The 13800-nt window shown below is 43.6% G+C and overlaps 1 protein-coding gene across 10 annotated transcripts in view; it reads right to left on the reverse strand.

Annotated features, from left to right (window-relative positions):
- ptprfa (protein tyrosine phosphatase receptor type Fa) overlaps positions 1-13800 on the reverse strand; it is a 408795-nt gene that overhangs the window by 192482 nt on the left and 202513 nt on the right. For all 10 annotated transcript variants that reach the window (XM_031785716.1, XM_031785715.1, XM_031785723.1 and 7 more), the window contains exons 3-4: positions 9131-9276; positions 4857-4998 (exon numbers count right to left, since the gene is read on the reverse strand). In XM_031785716.1, the coding sequence (XP_031641576.1) occupies positions 4857-4998; positions 9131-9276 (288 nt within the window). The remainder of the gene's footprint in view (positions 1-4856; positions 4999-9130; positions 9277-13800) is intronic.

The raw sequence follows: 13800 nt of genomic DNA on the forward strand, positions 1-13800 counted from the left end.
CATCTTGGATTCCAATCACACAGACTAGGGAGGTTTTCCAATGCCCCAAAGAAGGGCACCTATTGGTATTTTGTGGAAAAAAGCTGACATTTAATATTTATTTGATCATGGTGAAGATATGAATTACACTTTGGATGGTGTATCAATACACCCAGTCACTACAAAGTTACAGAAGTCCATATTAACTCAGTTGCTTGAAAGGGATTTCACCATTGGGCCAATAGTGACTTTAAACTGTTATAAAAATAGTTTAATGGCTGTTATAGGAGAAAACTGAGGATGGATCGACAACATTGTAGTTACTCCTCAAGTGAAAAGAAGGAAGCCTGTACAGTATACAAATATTCCAAAACATGCATCCTGTTTGCAACAAGGCACTAAAGTAATATTGCAAAAAATATGGCAAAGCAAATAACTGTTTGTCCTGAATACAAAGTGTTATGTTTGGGGCAAATCCAACACAACACATTACTGAGTACCACTCTCCATATTTGGCTGCATCATGTTTTGGGTATGCTTGTAATCTTTAAGGACAGGGGAGTTTTTCAGGATAAAAAAGAAAAGGAATGGAGCTAAGATAGAGCTAAGCACAGACAAAATACTAGAGGAAAACCTGGTTCAGTCTGCTCTCCACCAGACACTGGGAGACGAAGTCACTATTCAGCAGGACAATAACCTAAAACACAAGGCCAAATCTACACTGGAGTTGCTTACCAATAAGACAGAGAATGTTCCTGAGTGGCCGAGTCTGTGGCAAGACCTGAGAATAGTTGTCTAGGAAAGATCAACAACCAATTTGACAGAGCTTGAAGAATTTTGAAAATAATAATGGTCAAATGATGAACAATCCAGGTGTGGAAAGCTCTTAGAGACTGAAGGCTGTAATCACTGCTAAAGGTGCTACCACAAAGTATTGACCCAGGGGTGTGAGATACAGTATTTCTATATTACATTTTCAATATGTTTGCAAACATTTCTAAAAACATGTTTTCACTTTATTATTATGGAGTATTTAATCCATTTTGAATTCAGGCTGTAACACAAGAAAATGTGTAATAAGTCAAAGGGTATGAATAATTTCTGAAGGTACTGTATAACAGTATAACCAGGCATGGTTTAACAGTATCAAGATCAGCTTGTTTGTAAAACTGCATGAACAATGCTTTGAAGGATGCTGGAGTTACAAACAGTACAATACAATACTTATGTTGTCTTTTTCATATAGTCAATGATATAAAATACAAAATTGAGTTACTACTGTATCTCTACTGCAGCTTATTTCAACCAGCAGACAGGCATCATTGTTGTGATTGTGACCCTCCAGATTCATTCTCTACTGCCCAGAGTAAAGGAAGCCTCTTGGCACAAAACAGCCCTACTGTCCCTGATGTGGGGACTAAATCCACTTAGTGGGCTGTGTTGATGGTACAGGAACACCAGTTAGCAGCAGACACCAGGGCAGTGTCCCAAATAGAACCACATTCCCTATATAGTGCACTTCTTTTGACCAGAGCGCCCATGCAATAGGGTGCCATTTGGGACCCTGACCAGCAAAGCTATGATCACAGCTAGCCATCAGCAGTCAGTAACTTCCTTATTCCAGCCGCTCTGTACCACGATATTTCTGCACCACGATATTTCTGCACCGAGTGATAAAGACAGGCCTGTCCACAGACCAATGGAACTAGACTGTGTGGGGCCCCTGTCTCATCTCCACGACAGCGTGATGGTGGCAGTGACACGCGTTGGACTGCCATAGTGATGTGATTACTCCTCGCTCGGCGTAATCTGACATGGGTCACAGAGGTGGAGGCTATGTTAGAGAGGGAGGGAGATCAATCTGGCCCATTGAGTCAGGTAAGTCAGGCAATACTGCAAGTGTTTACTTGAGTCTGCCTGGAGTGCCAGATGTCAAATGAACACCAACATTTGAATATGGGAAGGAGATTAAGGACACAGCACCAAAGTCAGCAACACCATCAACCACCTGACACACAAACAGCATGATTTAGTGGTAAGGAGTGTTATGCAGGCACATGGACATCTCCATCAGTAAGTAATATTGATCATCCATTTCAAAAGATATAGGAGTGGAGGAGTTTGAGGATAGCCAGACATAAACCCACAAATGAGTGTATTTCTCTGTCTGTTTCACCCTCCTCATCATACCTTAGTCTTTCCAAGTGTGGACTTCCTGACTAAGTCCTTACCTCTCTCTCTCTCTCTCTCTCTCTCTCTCTCACTCACTCACGCACGCACTCACACACTCACGCACTCACTCACTCACTGTGTGTGTGTGTGTGTGTGTGTGTGTGTGGAGGTAGGCTGAGGAAAATGTGAAGGCTTTACCTTCTGCTGCTCTGCAGTGCACATACACACCATATCTGTTATGACGTGTTGAAGCCCCAGGACTAGACGAGATCCACCATCTTCTACTCTCACCACTCTCTCCTTCACTCCTCTTCTAATCTCTCCTTCACTCCTCCTCTACTTTCACAGCTCTCTCCTTCACTCCTCTTCTACCTTCACAGCTCTCTCCTTCACTCCTCTACTTTCACAGCTCTCTCCTTCACTCCTCTTCTACCTTCACAGCTCTCTCCTTCACTCCTCCTCTACTTTCACAGCTCTCTCCTTCACTCCTCCTCTACTTTCACAGCTCTCTCCTTCACTCCTCCTCTACTTTCACAGCTCTCTCCTTCACTCCGGCAGCGTAGCCTAGTGGTTAGAGCGTTGGACTAGTAACCGGAAGGTTGCGAGTTCAAACCCCCGAGCTGACATGGTACAAATCTGTCGTTCTGCCCCTGAACAGGCAGTTAACCCATTGTTCACAGGCCGTCATTGAAAATAAGAATATGTTCTTAACTGACTTGCCTGGTTAAATAAAGGTAAAATAAAAAATAAATAAAAATCCAGTACTTTCACAGCTCTCTCCTTCACTCCTCTACTTTCACAGCTCACTCCTCTACTTTCACAGCTCTCTTCTACTTTCACAGCTCTCTCCTTCACTCCTCTTCTACTTTCACAGCTCTCTCCTTCACTCCTCCTCTACTTTCACAGCTCTCTCCTTCACTCCTCTACTTTCACAGCTCTCTCCTTCACTCCTCTACTTTCACAGCTCTCTCCTTCACTCCTCCAGTCATCCTCTACTCTCACCGCTCTCTCCTTTCCTCCAGTCCTCCTTTACTCTCTCCTCTTCTCCACTCCTCCGTTACTCTCACAGCTCTCCTCCTCTCTTCTCTCTCCTCCCCTCCCTGCCTTAGCTCAACCTCAGGGAACAAACAGGAGTTCTGTCTAAAACAACACTGCTTTCTTATTCACATCCCTCTGATCCCAATCTTCCACATGCCGGCGTACAGTAAGGTGTGTGGGAGCAACGTGACACACGCACGATTCTTCTGTCTTACGATCTATGAGTCAGCCTACAGTCAGCCATCAGCCATCGTCCTTCTCCTGAACACATCACACTCCATACACCAGGAGGTTGTCTTCACTCTGTACTCAGAGAACACGTCTGTCAATCATATTGGATGGAGCAGCACTAAGGTCCAACACAGACAGATTAGGCATGCGTTCCAAATGGCACCCTATTCCCTACATAGTGCACTACTTTTGATCCGAGCCCTATGAGCCCTGGTCAAAAGTAGTGCACTATGTAGGGGATTGGGTGCCATTTGAGACGCAGATTAAGGCTGATCAGAGACCAGTCTATTACATGCTACAAAGCCCCCTGCCTGGCTCCATCTCTCTATCTCTCTGTCCGCAAGCTATCTGCATACATCTACATATGACTGATGTTAATCCCACCATTAATCTGATCCTAGATCAGCAGATACCGATCCCTGTTAACACCAATTACCTCAGCAACCAGCCACACTCCTAAAAAGGCCTTTGGTAGTTCTGAGGATGTGTCCCAAAGGGCACCCTATTCCCCCATAGGGCCCTGGTCAAAAGTTGTGCACTACATAGGAAATAGGGCGCCATTAGGGATGCAGGCTGAAGCCTTGAAAAATAAGGCTTGGGTGTTTTGCGTGACAGCCCCCCAGATATGTTTGCTGAGCGAGCCAAGAAGAAAGCCAGCCAGCCTGATGGTATCTACAATATACCGTCTTCTAGTCCAGATAATGTGCTCCTAGGTGATTTGCAAAAACCCTGGCAGCAGGATATACTTTTGTGCAGATATTTCTCTATCAATTTGAGTGTGGATTAAATAATTGCTGTTGGACATCATCTTTAATCTTCCCACTGGCAGGAGATAAAAACACATTTCACATAGAACCACCTACAGTAGCTTTAAAAATCAATTCCTGCAGATAGATTGTAAATTCATGGTCGGAATGCGTAATCAAATAAAATGTCAAGACACATTGTTGGCCCGGTGTAATCAGAACATCTAACAACTACCGGCAAATCACAAACGGACTTCTTGTTTCTATTTCATCAACCAAGCAGTAGGGTACCTGAAGGAGCTGGGCATAAAACACCCTCTCCACTCTGACATGCAACCAGGTTAGGGCCTCTGTGATAAGTAATGCACACAACCAGACATGGCTGGAATCTGCATGGACATACTGTATTAAGCAATGCTGATCGAGACAGAGAAACCCATTGTGGTGGGAATAGATGAAGAGAACAAGAGAGGAAGAAAGATAGAGAGAGAGTGTGTGTGTGTGTGTGTGTGTATGTGTGTGTGTGTGTGTGTGTGTGTGTGTGTGTGTGTGTGTGTGTGTGTGTGTGTGTGTGTGTGTGTGTGTGTGTGTGTGTGTGTGTGTGTGTGTAGATCGTGTATGTGAGTGGAAGATAGACAGACAAGGAAAATGATTGAGAGGGAGCGACAGAGAGATCGAGGTGTATCCTACCTTCCAGGACGGTGAGTTTGGCGCTGGTGTTGATCTCTCCCACACTGTTGGTGGCAGTACACTCATAGATGGCCTCGTCCCTGTGGGTCCGCAGGGGCTGGATACGCAGGACGGACCCTGAACCGTCATCAAACTCTATCACCTGAACACAAGGGTGAGTAGAGGAGAGAAAGAGCAATGAGACCCATGGTAGCCATGTAACTAATATTCAAAACGGATTTAAACAGTCATCTTAACAAGGCATCCCTTTGATCGCTATTTCATCAATACGTACAGCAACATCAGAGCCCTGGTGATTACCAGCCCATTGAGCCCAGTGAATACTCCTGGTTTGATCATTGGCAGGGGAACTAATACAGGGCTAAGATATCTGCTACTTTCGATTTAGCTAGGAGGAAGTGGGTTTATAACAAGAGTCTGCCTTAGCAGATCAGAAGACGCAAACCTGACTAAACTCAAACTCCATCAGTACTATTAATAAACCATCTCAAATAGAGGCTACATCTTATCTAATCTCAACTGCAAAGGACCGCCCGGCATTGCATGACCTTGCTGTGGTCCTACGCTCCACAGGGAGTGAAGAGGAGTAAGTACGTCTGATCTGATACAATCACCCAATTAGAGAGAAGTTTATTAAATGAAATGAGTGAACAGCAGGCATTTCAGCAAGGCCTTTCAGGAAGCCAGCCTTTAAGGGTTAAAGAATCAGAGGTTAGAGGTCAGGGGAGAGGGTCTCCAAAAATTCCTTATGCTGCAGTGGAAAGTGGCAGACCAAAATATCCACATGACAGGAAGAGAACATTCCTGAACATTCAGTGGAGCACACCTAGGTTCAAACAGTATCTGAAATATTTCAATGACTTTGAGCATTCACTTGAGCCTGCCTAGCGTGCCAGATAGGCTAGGTTTTCACTGAAGGGGGCTATTCTTCCCTTGGTCCAATTGTGCCATGCAACCTCAATCAAGCAATGCAAAGTATGTTAAAGATTTTGAATACTATTTGAACTAGAGTTGCACATTTTGGGGAATATTCAGATGTGGAAACCTTCCCTGGGAATTAACGGGAATATATGGGAATTAACGGAAATATATGCAAATTAATATTAAAACCATTTAAATGTAGATGTTTTTTGCATTGGATATATTTACCATATAATATGGAGACAGAGACATAAACATTTTACCTCATCATAAGTAGACGTAATTGCAAATGATTAAATCCTTCCAATAAAAATAAAACAATTAATTGATTTACAAATTGAACTTTAATTAAATGAGTTGACTCTTCACATGGGAGGATTTTACTGAACAACAAAAGAAAGGGAATATTGAATGATCCCCAATGATCCATTGCATCTCCCAAAAACGTTTTCAACATACATCTGTAAAATGATAGTCTAGAAACTAAAGCTTTGGTTGTCTTCCTCTCAGGCTTCCATGTCTTCTCCCTGGACCTCCTCAATGTCCACCTCTTGGACATCAGACTCTGAGGCCTCATCTTCACTGTCACTTTCCAACCTTGTTGAGGATGGCTTGTTGTCAGGCTCAAAAAGCCTCAAATTTGCCAAGATGGCCACCAATTAAATGTTTCAACCCTTGTATTGGTCAGCTTGTTGCGTGCTATGGTGTGTGTGTTCCCAAACACTCTGAGGCGGCTGATGTCTGCTTGGAGCAACAGTGAAGTGGGCAGGGCAGTACGGATTTCTTCTCTTACATCTGTAAGCAGAATCTGAACATCAGACAAGATGGCACTGTCTCTCTCAATCCATGCAATGGCTACTGCTATAGGTTTCATGAGTTTCAGGCTGCTAACTATTCTCTCCCAAAATACATCATCCATGAGGATCCTCTTGATGGGGCTGTCCATATCGACAGACTGTGATATGGCCATTTCTTGGAGAGACTACTTCCCCTCCAGGAGACTGTCAAACATGATGACAACACCACCCCAACAGGTGTTGCTGGGCAGCTTCAATGTGGTGCTCTTATTCTTCTCACTTTGCTAGGTGAGGTAGATTGCTGCTATAACTTGATGACTCTTCATATACCTAACCTTTTCCTTGGCTCTCTTGTAGAGTGTATACATTGTTTTCAGTGCCATGATGTCCTTGGGGAGCAGATTCAATACATGAGCAGCACAGCCAATGGGTGTGATGTGAGGGTAGGACTCCTCCTCTTTAGACCAAGCAGCCTTCAAGTTCGCAGCATTGTCTGTCACCAGTGCAAATACCTTCTGTGGTCCAAGGTCATTGATGACAGCCTTCAGCTCACCTGCAATGTAGAGAACGGTGTGTCTGTTGTCCTTTGTGTCTGTGCTCTTGTAGAATACTGGTTGAGGGGTGGAAATTATGTAGTTATTTATTCCTTGCCCACGAACATTCGACCACCCATCAGAGATGATTGCAATACAGTCTGCTTTCTCTATGATTTGCTTGACCTTCACTTGAACTCTGTTGAACTCTGCATCCAGCAAATGAGTTGATAAATCATGTCTGGTTGGAGGCATGTATGCTGGACGAAGAACATTCATAAATCTCTTCCAATACACATTGCCTGTGAGCATCAGAGGTGAACCAGTTGCATACACAGCTCGAGCAAGACATTCATCAGCATTTCTCTGACTAGGTTCCTCCATTGAGTCAAAAACACCTCTGATTCCAGGAGGACCATGAGCTGTTGCTATCGATAAGGTGTCTAATTTATAATTTTCACCTCGAATAGAAGTAGAGGGACTTTTGTCACAGGTTGCTTGTTGTGAGCACTGAGGGAACTTTATGCCCTTTGACCAGATGATTATGCATCTTTGTTGCATTCTTCACATATGATTTGGCACAGTATTTGCAAATGTACACAGCTTTTCCTTCTACATTAGCTGCAGAGAAATGTCTCCACACATCAGATAGTGCCCGTGGCATTTTCCTGTAAAGATTCGAAAAAAATGAGTAAAAAAAACCCAAATACAATTCCATGTACAGATAAATAGTTAAGCAGTTAGATTGAACAACTTCTTCATAAGATAAATGTTTTGAAACATGTATGGAAACAGGTGAATTAACACTCTTCCATTAGCAGGCTCAAGCAAGCTAAAACTCACGTGGTAGCAAAAACTAACGATCAGAAATTGTTAACAAGTTAGAAATGATTTAAACACACTTTCCTGTAGGCTACTACTTACTAGTTAACAAAAAAACATGTATGTCATGTAAAATATATTCACCCCACCCAGTATTTGAATCAAAACTTACCAGAAAGCATGTAGTCCTTAGCTCAGACAGTGTAGTAGTGTGGGCTCAGTAGCATCTCATTAGTGTGCATTAGTGAGCTTGAGAATCAGCTGTACATGTGATGAAAAAATGCACTGTGCATGCAGAGGGTTGCAATTCCATTGAATTGGGGAGAGTTTAACCAAAATATGCCACAAGACCTGGAATTGCCTTATGTGTATACCACAATAAAAGGTTAACTGTTATAAGCTATTCAACCTTGTTGAATTCATGCAAAATTGCCAAAATTCCAGGGCTTATCTTCACATGGAAAAATTCCGGAAATTTTACTGGAAAGGTTCCGACCCTTTGCAACCATAATTTTAACCCAGGTCTGAAGTGAAGTCCTCTCCTCTCTCCCCCTGGGCCCACTGCTCTCCCACACCTCCACACCGACTGCACACAGAGCAGGGCTCAGTTTGAGGAGTGCCGTGCAGACAGATGGAAGATATTTCCTATTAATCACGTCAGTGTGAGCTGAGTGTCTGCATCTGTGGAAGGACCCATGTTGAGACCGCTTCACTTGAAACCATTTCTACTAGCTGGCAGCTAATGGGCCTCCCTGCTGCTACTGCTTTCAGCGTATGTCTGCCTGCCTGTCTGTCTGTATGCCTGCCTACCTGGCCTGTCTGTCTATCCATGTCTCTGTCTGTCTGTCTTGTCTGAGCAGGGTGGCATACATCCGCATTGCTTCAGATGCTGGAAGAAAAGGCAGACAGAGCGAGAGGAGGTGGTCACTGAACTGACACAGACAAACAGACTTATGTGGTTGAGTGGTGCTTTGAAACAAGGATGTGGGCACGCCCACAGAATAAGAATGAATCTATTCATGTCATTTGGAAAGGACTACTATGTCTGCCTTCCTACAATGTTTCTTACCATTTCTGCACCGGAATGCTCATCCATTCTCATTTATGGTTGAGAATTATGTAACTATGTAGCTAAAATCTGGTGCAATATCGTTATTGTCAAATAAAACAATTAAATAGAATAGTAAAGTAGACCATGTACCTCAAAGCGCTGAGAACTGACTTTCTTGCCCTTCTTCATCCAGGTGATGCGTGGCTTGGGATCACCCACCGCCTGGCAAACGAAGGATGCCACTCCTCCCGAAATACCTGTCTGGTCATCTGGAGATTTGATGAAATTGGGCATGCCTGGGAGAGAGAGAGAGAGGATAACTAATGTACATCAATCAAATTGACCCCAAATTGCAAACAGCAGCACAATGGGAAAAAAATCCCGCAGAGCGCAGATAATCAATTGCAGTATGGTTCTAGAAACATAAAGCCGTCCACTTTCATACACTATAAATACAAAAGTATGTGGACTACCCTTCAAATTAGTAGATTTTGCTATTTCAGCCAAATTGAGCACACAGCCACGCAATCTCCAAACATTGGCATCAGAATGGCCTTATGAAGAGCTCAGCGACTTTCAATGTGGCACCGTCATAGGAGGCGACCTTTCCAACAAGTCAGTTTGTCAAATTTCTGCCCTGCTAGAGCTGGCCCGGTCAACTGTAAGTGATGTTATTGTGAGAAAATGTCTACGAGCAACAACGGCTTAGCAGCAAAGTGATAGGCCACACAAGCTCACAGAACGGGACGGCGAGTGCTGAAGCGTGTAGCACGTAAATATCGTCTGTCCTCAGTTACAACACTCAATACTGAGTTACAAACTGCCTCTGAAAGCAATATCAGCACAATAAGTGTTTGTTGGGACAATGGGTTTCCATGGCCAATCAGCCGCAAACAAGCCTAAGATTACCATGCGCAATGCCAAGCATCGGCTGGAGGGGTGTAAACCTCGCCGCCAGACGGATTCTGGAGCAGTGGAAACTCTGGAGTGATGAATCACGCTTCACCACCTGGCAGTCCGACAAACGCATCTGGGTTTGGTGGATATCAGGAGAACAATACCTGCCCGAATGCATAGTGCCAAATGTAATGTTTGGTGGAGGAGGAATAATGGTCTGGTCTGGGGCTGTTTATCATCGTTCGGGCTAGGCCCCTTAGTTCCAGTGAAGGGAAATCTTAACTTTACAGCATACAACGACATTCTAGACAATTATGTGCTTTCAACTTTGTGGGGAAGGCCGGTTCCTGTTTCGCATGACATTGCCCCATGCACAAAGTGAGGTCCATACAGAAATGGTTTGTCAAGATTGGTGTGGAAGAACTTGACTGGCCTGCACAGAGCCTTGACCACAACCCCATCAAACACCTTTGGGATGAACACTGACCCCGAGCCAGGCCTAATCGCCCAGCATCAGTGCCCGACCTTACTAATGCTCTTGCGGCTGAATTGAAGCAAGTCCCCGCAGCAATGTTCCAACATCTAGTTGAAAGCCTTCCCAGAAGAGTGGAGGTTGTTATAGCAGCGAAGGGGGAACCAACTCCATATTAATACCCATGATTGTGGAATGAGATGTTTGACAGCTGTCCACATACTTTTGCTCATGTAGTGTATCAATCAAAATCATTTCACAAATGCAAAATACACACTTACTGTACACTGTTTTCACCGTTTTAACACAGTTTCAGCCGACAGTATTTTTTTAGTGACAATACGTTTGTGGCGTCCGTCCGTCTTCCGTTTACACACAGGTGTTCGGAGACGCAGATAGCTGATTAGCACAGCAATGCCTCTGTTTTCTGTCTGTTTTCTGTAAACAAGCGCTGTAACATCGCTGATATGAAAGATATGTTCCTTATATTTCCAAAACAATCCGCATCGCTTGTGGTACTAACGTTAAGAACGAGCGTCGTGGCTCTTAGCAAAACTCCAGAAGATACTATCGTCAATAGGCGTTATTTAGTAGCAGGATCATTGGTATAAACCTGTATCAGACACGAGTCATACTCAAGGCGCAATCTATTCTGAGGAACTCCCAGCATCCCTTGTTTGATTAATTGATGATGCTTCCCTCCCCAGAGCGCAGATACAAGATCCCTAAGTTTAAAACGAGCAGGTCTACACTCTCCTTCATCACAGCTGCTATCAGCTTCCTCAACAAGCTGTAGTATTATTGTGTACTGTGTACATATCGCTGTACATACTGTTTTTTGTGTATATTCATGTCAAGTGTTCATTGTGTGTTTAAAAAAAATATTTGCTGCAAAATGAATTCCTCCTCGGGATAATAAAGACTCTACTCTCCTCTGCTCTATTCTGCTCTACTCTGCTCTGTTCTGCTACTCCCTAGAAGGACAAAACCTAAGGAGGAATCAGAGAGGAGGCTGATCCTCTGCTGACTGTACCAAGTATTCGTTAGGACCATCAAGGCCAGACAGAGAGACAGAGAAAGACAACAATAACACAGGAGTAGGCAGCTCTGGGCAGGTTCCAGGGCTTTCACACTTCCCTACCAGTTAATGTTCAGGCAGTAACAATGTGTGTTTTAAAAACACGGATACCAAACTGCCTGCAGCCAAATCAAGTCAAAAAAGCCTGCGAACCAAAACCGTCCCCTGCTGTATTGTCCTTCCTATCATGTGTTTGGTTGTTGCTGTACTTGACATACCACTTCCAGTGCCTGTAAGTCTCTCTCATTAATAATGATATGAAACTAGTAAATCAAATCAAACTTTATTTGTCACATGCGCCAAATACAAGAAGTGTAGACCTTACTGTGAAATACTTACTTACAAAGCCCTTAACCAACAGTGAAGTTCAAGAAGAGTTAAGAAAATATTTACTAAATAAACTAAAGTAAAACATAAAAATAATAAAAGTAACACAATAAAATAACAATAAGGAGGCTATATACAGGGGCTACCGGTACCGAGTCAGTGTGCGGGGGTACAGGTTAGAGGTCATTTGTACATATAGGTAGGGGTGAAGTAACTATGCATAGATAAGAATCTACATCTTAAATATGCTTCTCTATCATGCCTGACTAAATGTGGAATTAACCCAAACCCTGGAATTAACCCAAACCCTAGGCTTGACCATTTAGAAACAACAAGTCTCTCTGTCTCCCAAAAGGCTCCCTATCCCACTACTAAAGTAGTGCACTAAATAGGGAAAATAATGTCATTTAGGATGCAGCCTGTGTCTCATATCTCAGAGGAGGGGGTATCAAACGGAACACAATTAACTGTCTGGGATGACACACCATCATATTAAAGCTCCATGGCAACAAACATTAGAGGGATAAGGATGAGACAGAGATGTAATTAAATATTCCACTGAACTCGTCAGAGCACCACCGCTGCAGGCTAACACATGCACACACACACACACCAGGCTATCACAAATATATGCCAACAAAACATACAGTATTCTGCCTGGCTTCTCTAGCTACGTCTCTCCCTCCCTCCCTCCCTCCTTCCCTCCCTCCCTCCCTCCCTCCCTCCCTCCCTCCCTCCCTCCCTCCCTCCCTCCCTCCCTCCCTCCCTCCCTCCCTCCCTCCCTCCCTCTCTCCCTCCCTCTCTCTCTCTCTCTCCCTCCCTCTCTCTCTCTCTCTCTCTCTCTCTCTCTCTCTCTCTCTCTCTCTCTCTCTCTCTCTCTCTCTCTCTCTCTCTCTCTGTGTACGTGTGTGCATGAGTACATGTGTATCTCGGTTCCTGGCATTAGATGCATTATGCAGAGCTATGCCTGCCCTTGGGGAATCAGGCCTGTTTTCAGAGAGCAGGGGGATGTGTATGTCAGTGTCTCTGTGTTAGGGTGCAGTTACAGGGTGCGTCCCAAATGGAATCCTATTTCCTCAAAATTGTGCACTTATTAGGGTCCATAGGGCTCTCATCAAAGGTAGTGCATTATTTAGGGAATAGGGTGACACTTGGTACAGCCACAGTATCTGTAGGGGAAGGAAGGGTTAATAAAACGTGATGTGTGGGCGCTAGATGTAGGGGGTAGTGAGTAGGGTTGAATATTTTCCCGGTTATTTTACAAATGTTCCATCCCGAGAATAAATCACTTTTCTCCCTGGTAACCCGGCAGTGTCATTCAAAAGCATTATGAAGCATATAAATATGTCTGGATTTGGTTGGAACTTTGATCAGCATGAACATTCTACCCTGATGCTACCTGAGCCTGACGAGCCATATATTAAATACGTTTTATGAGCCCTACATTAACAACATTTAATGAGCCCAAGCCCAAAAAAAATCCTAAATGATTTTGCGTTTATCCAATACATATGATATAGGCTACTGCACATTACGCACAACAGAAAAACATAAAGCCCATAGATGTAGCGAGCTATATTCTCTCTTGGGTAGCTGCAGTAGGCTAATCTTGTGTATAACTGTACCGTATTGTATTATACTGTATTATATGGACTGGAATTACACACATCGTTCAAACCATGATAAAGCAGAAGAGAACATGCGATTATGGAGCAGCACATGCGGACTATAAAGTTACAATTATAGGCTCGTGAATATAATTTCCATTTTGAAATATCATAGGGCCTTTGTATAATTAGTATAATTAGTAGGCTGATGCATAGGCCTATATACCTTTCATAATATTTATCCTAATGTTATTAGCCTACCTCCAATTCATTTCGTTGTCCTTACCTTCATCATTCTAATGACATCCTCGAATAATACAGGACTAGAATTAGATGCAGAAGGCTTTCACAAAGATTGAATGGTTATGGGTCTGAATAAATAACTGCTATATCCTACCGCCATCGCATGTTCTCGCGTCTTTCAAACTACCTGGGAGTT

This window comes from Oncorhynchus kisutch, linkage group LG13, assembly GCF_002021735.2.
Source record: "Oncorhynchus kisutch isolate 150728-3 linkage group LG13, Okis_V2, whole genome shotgun sequence".
In the NCBI taxonomy this organism is placed as follows: Eukaryota; Metazoa; Chordata; class Actinopteri; order Salmoniformes; family Salmonidae; genus Oncorhynchus; species Oncorhynchus kisutch.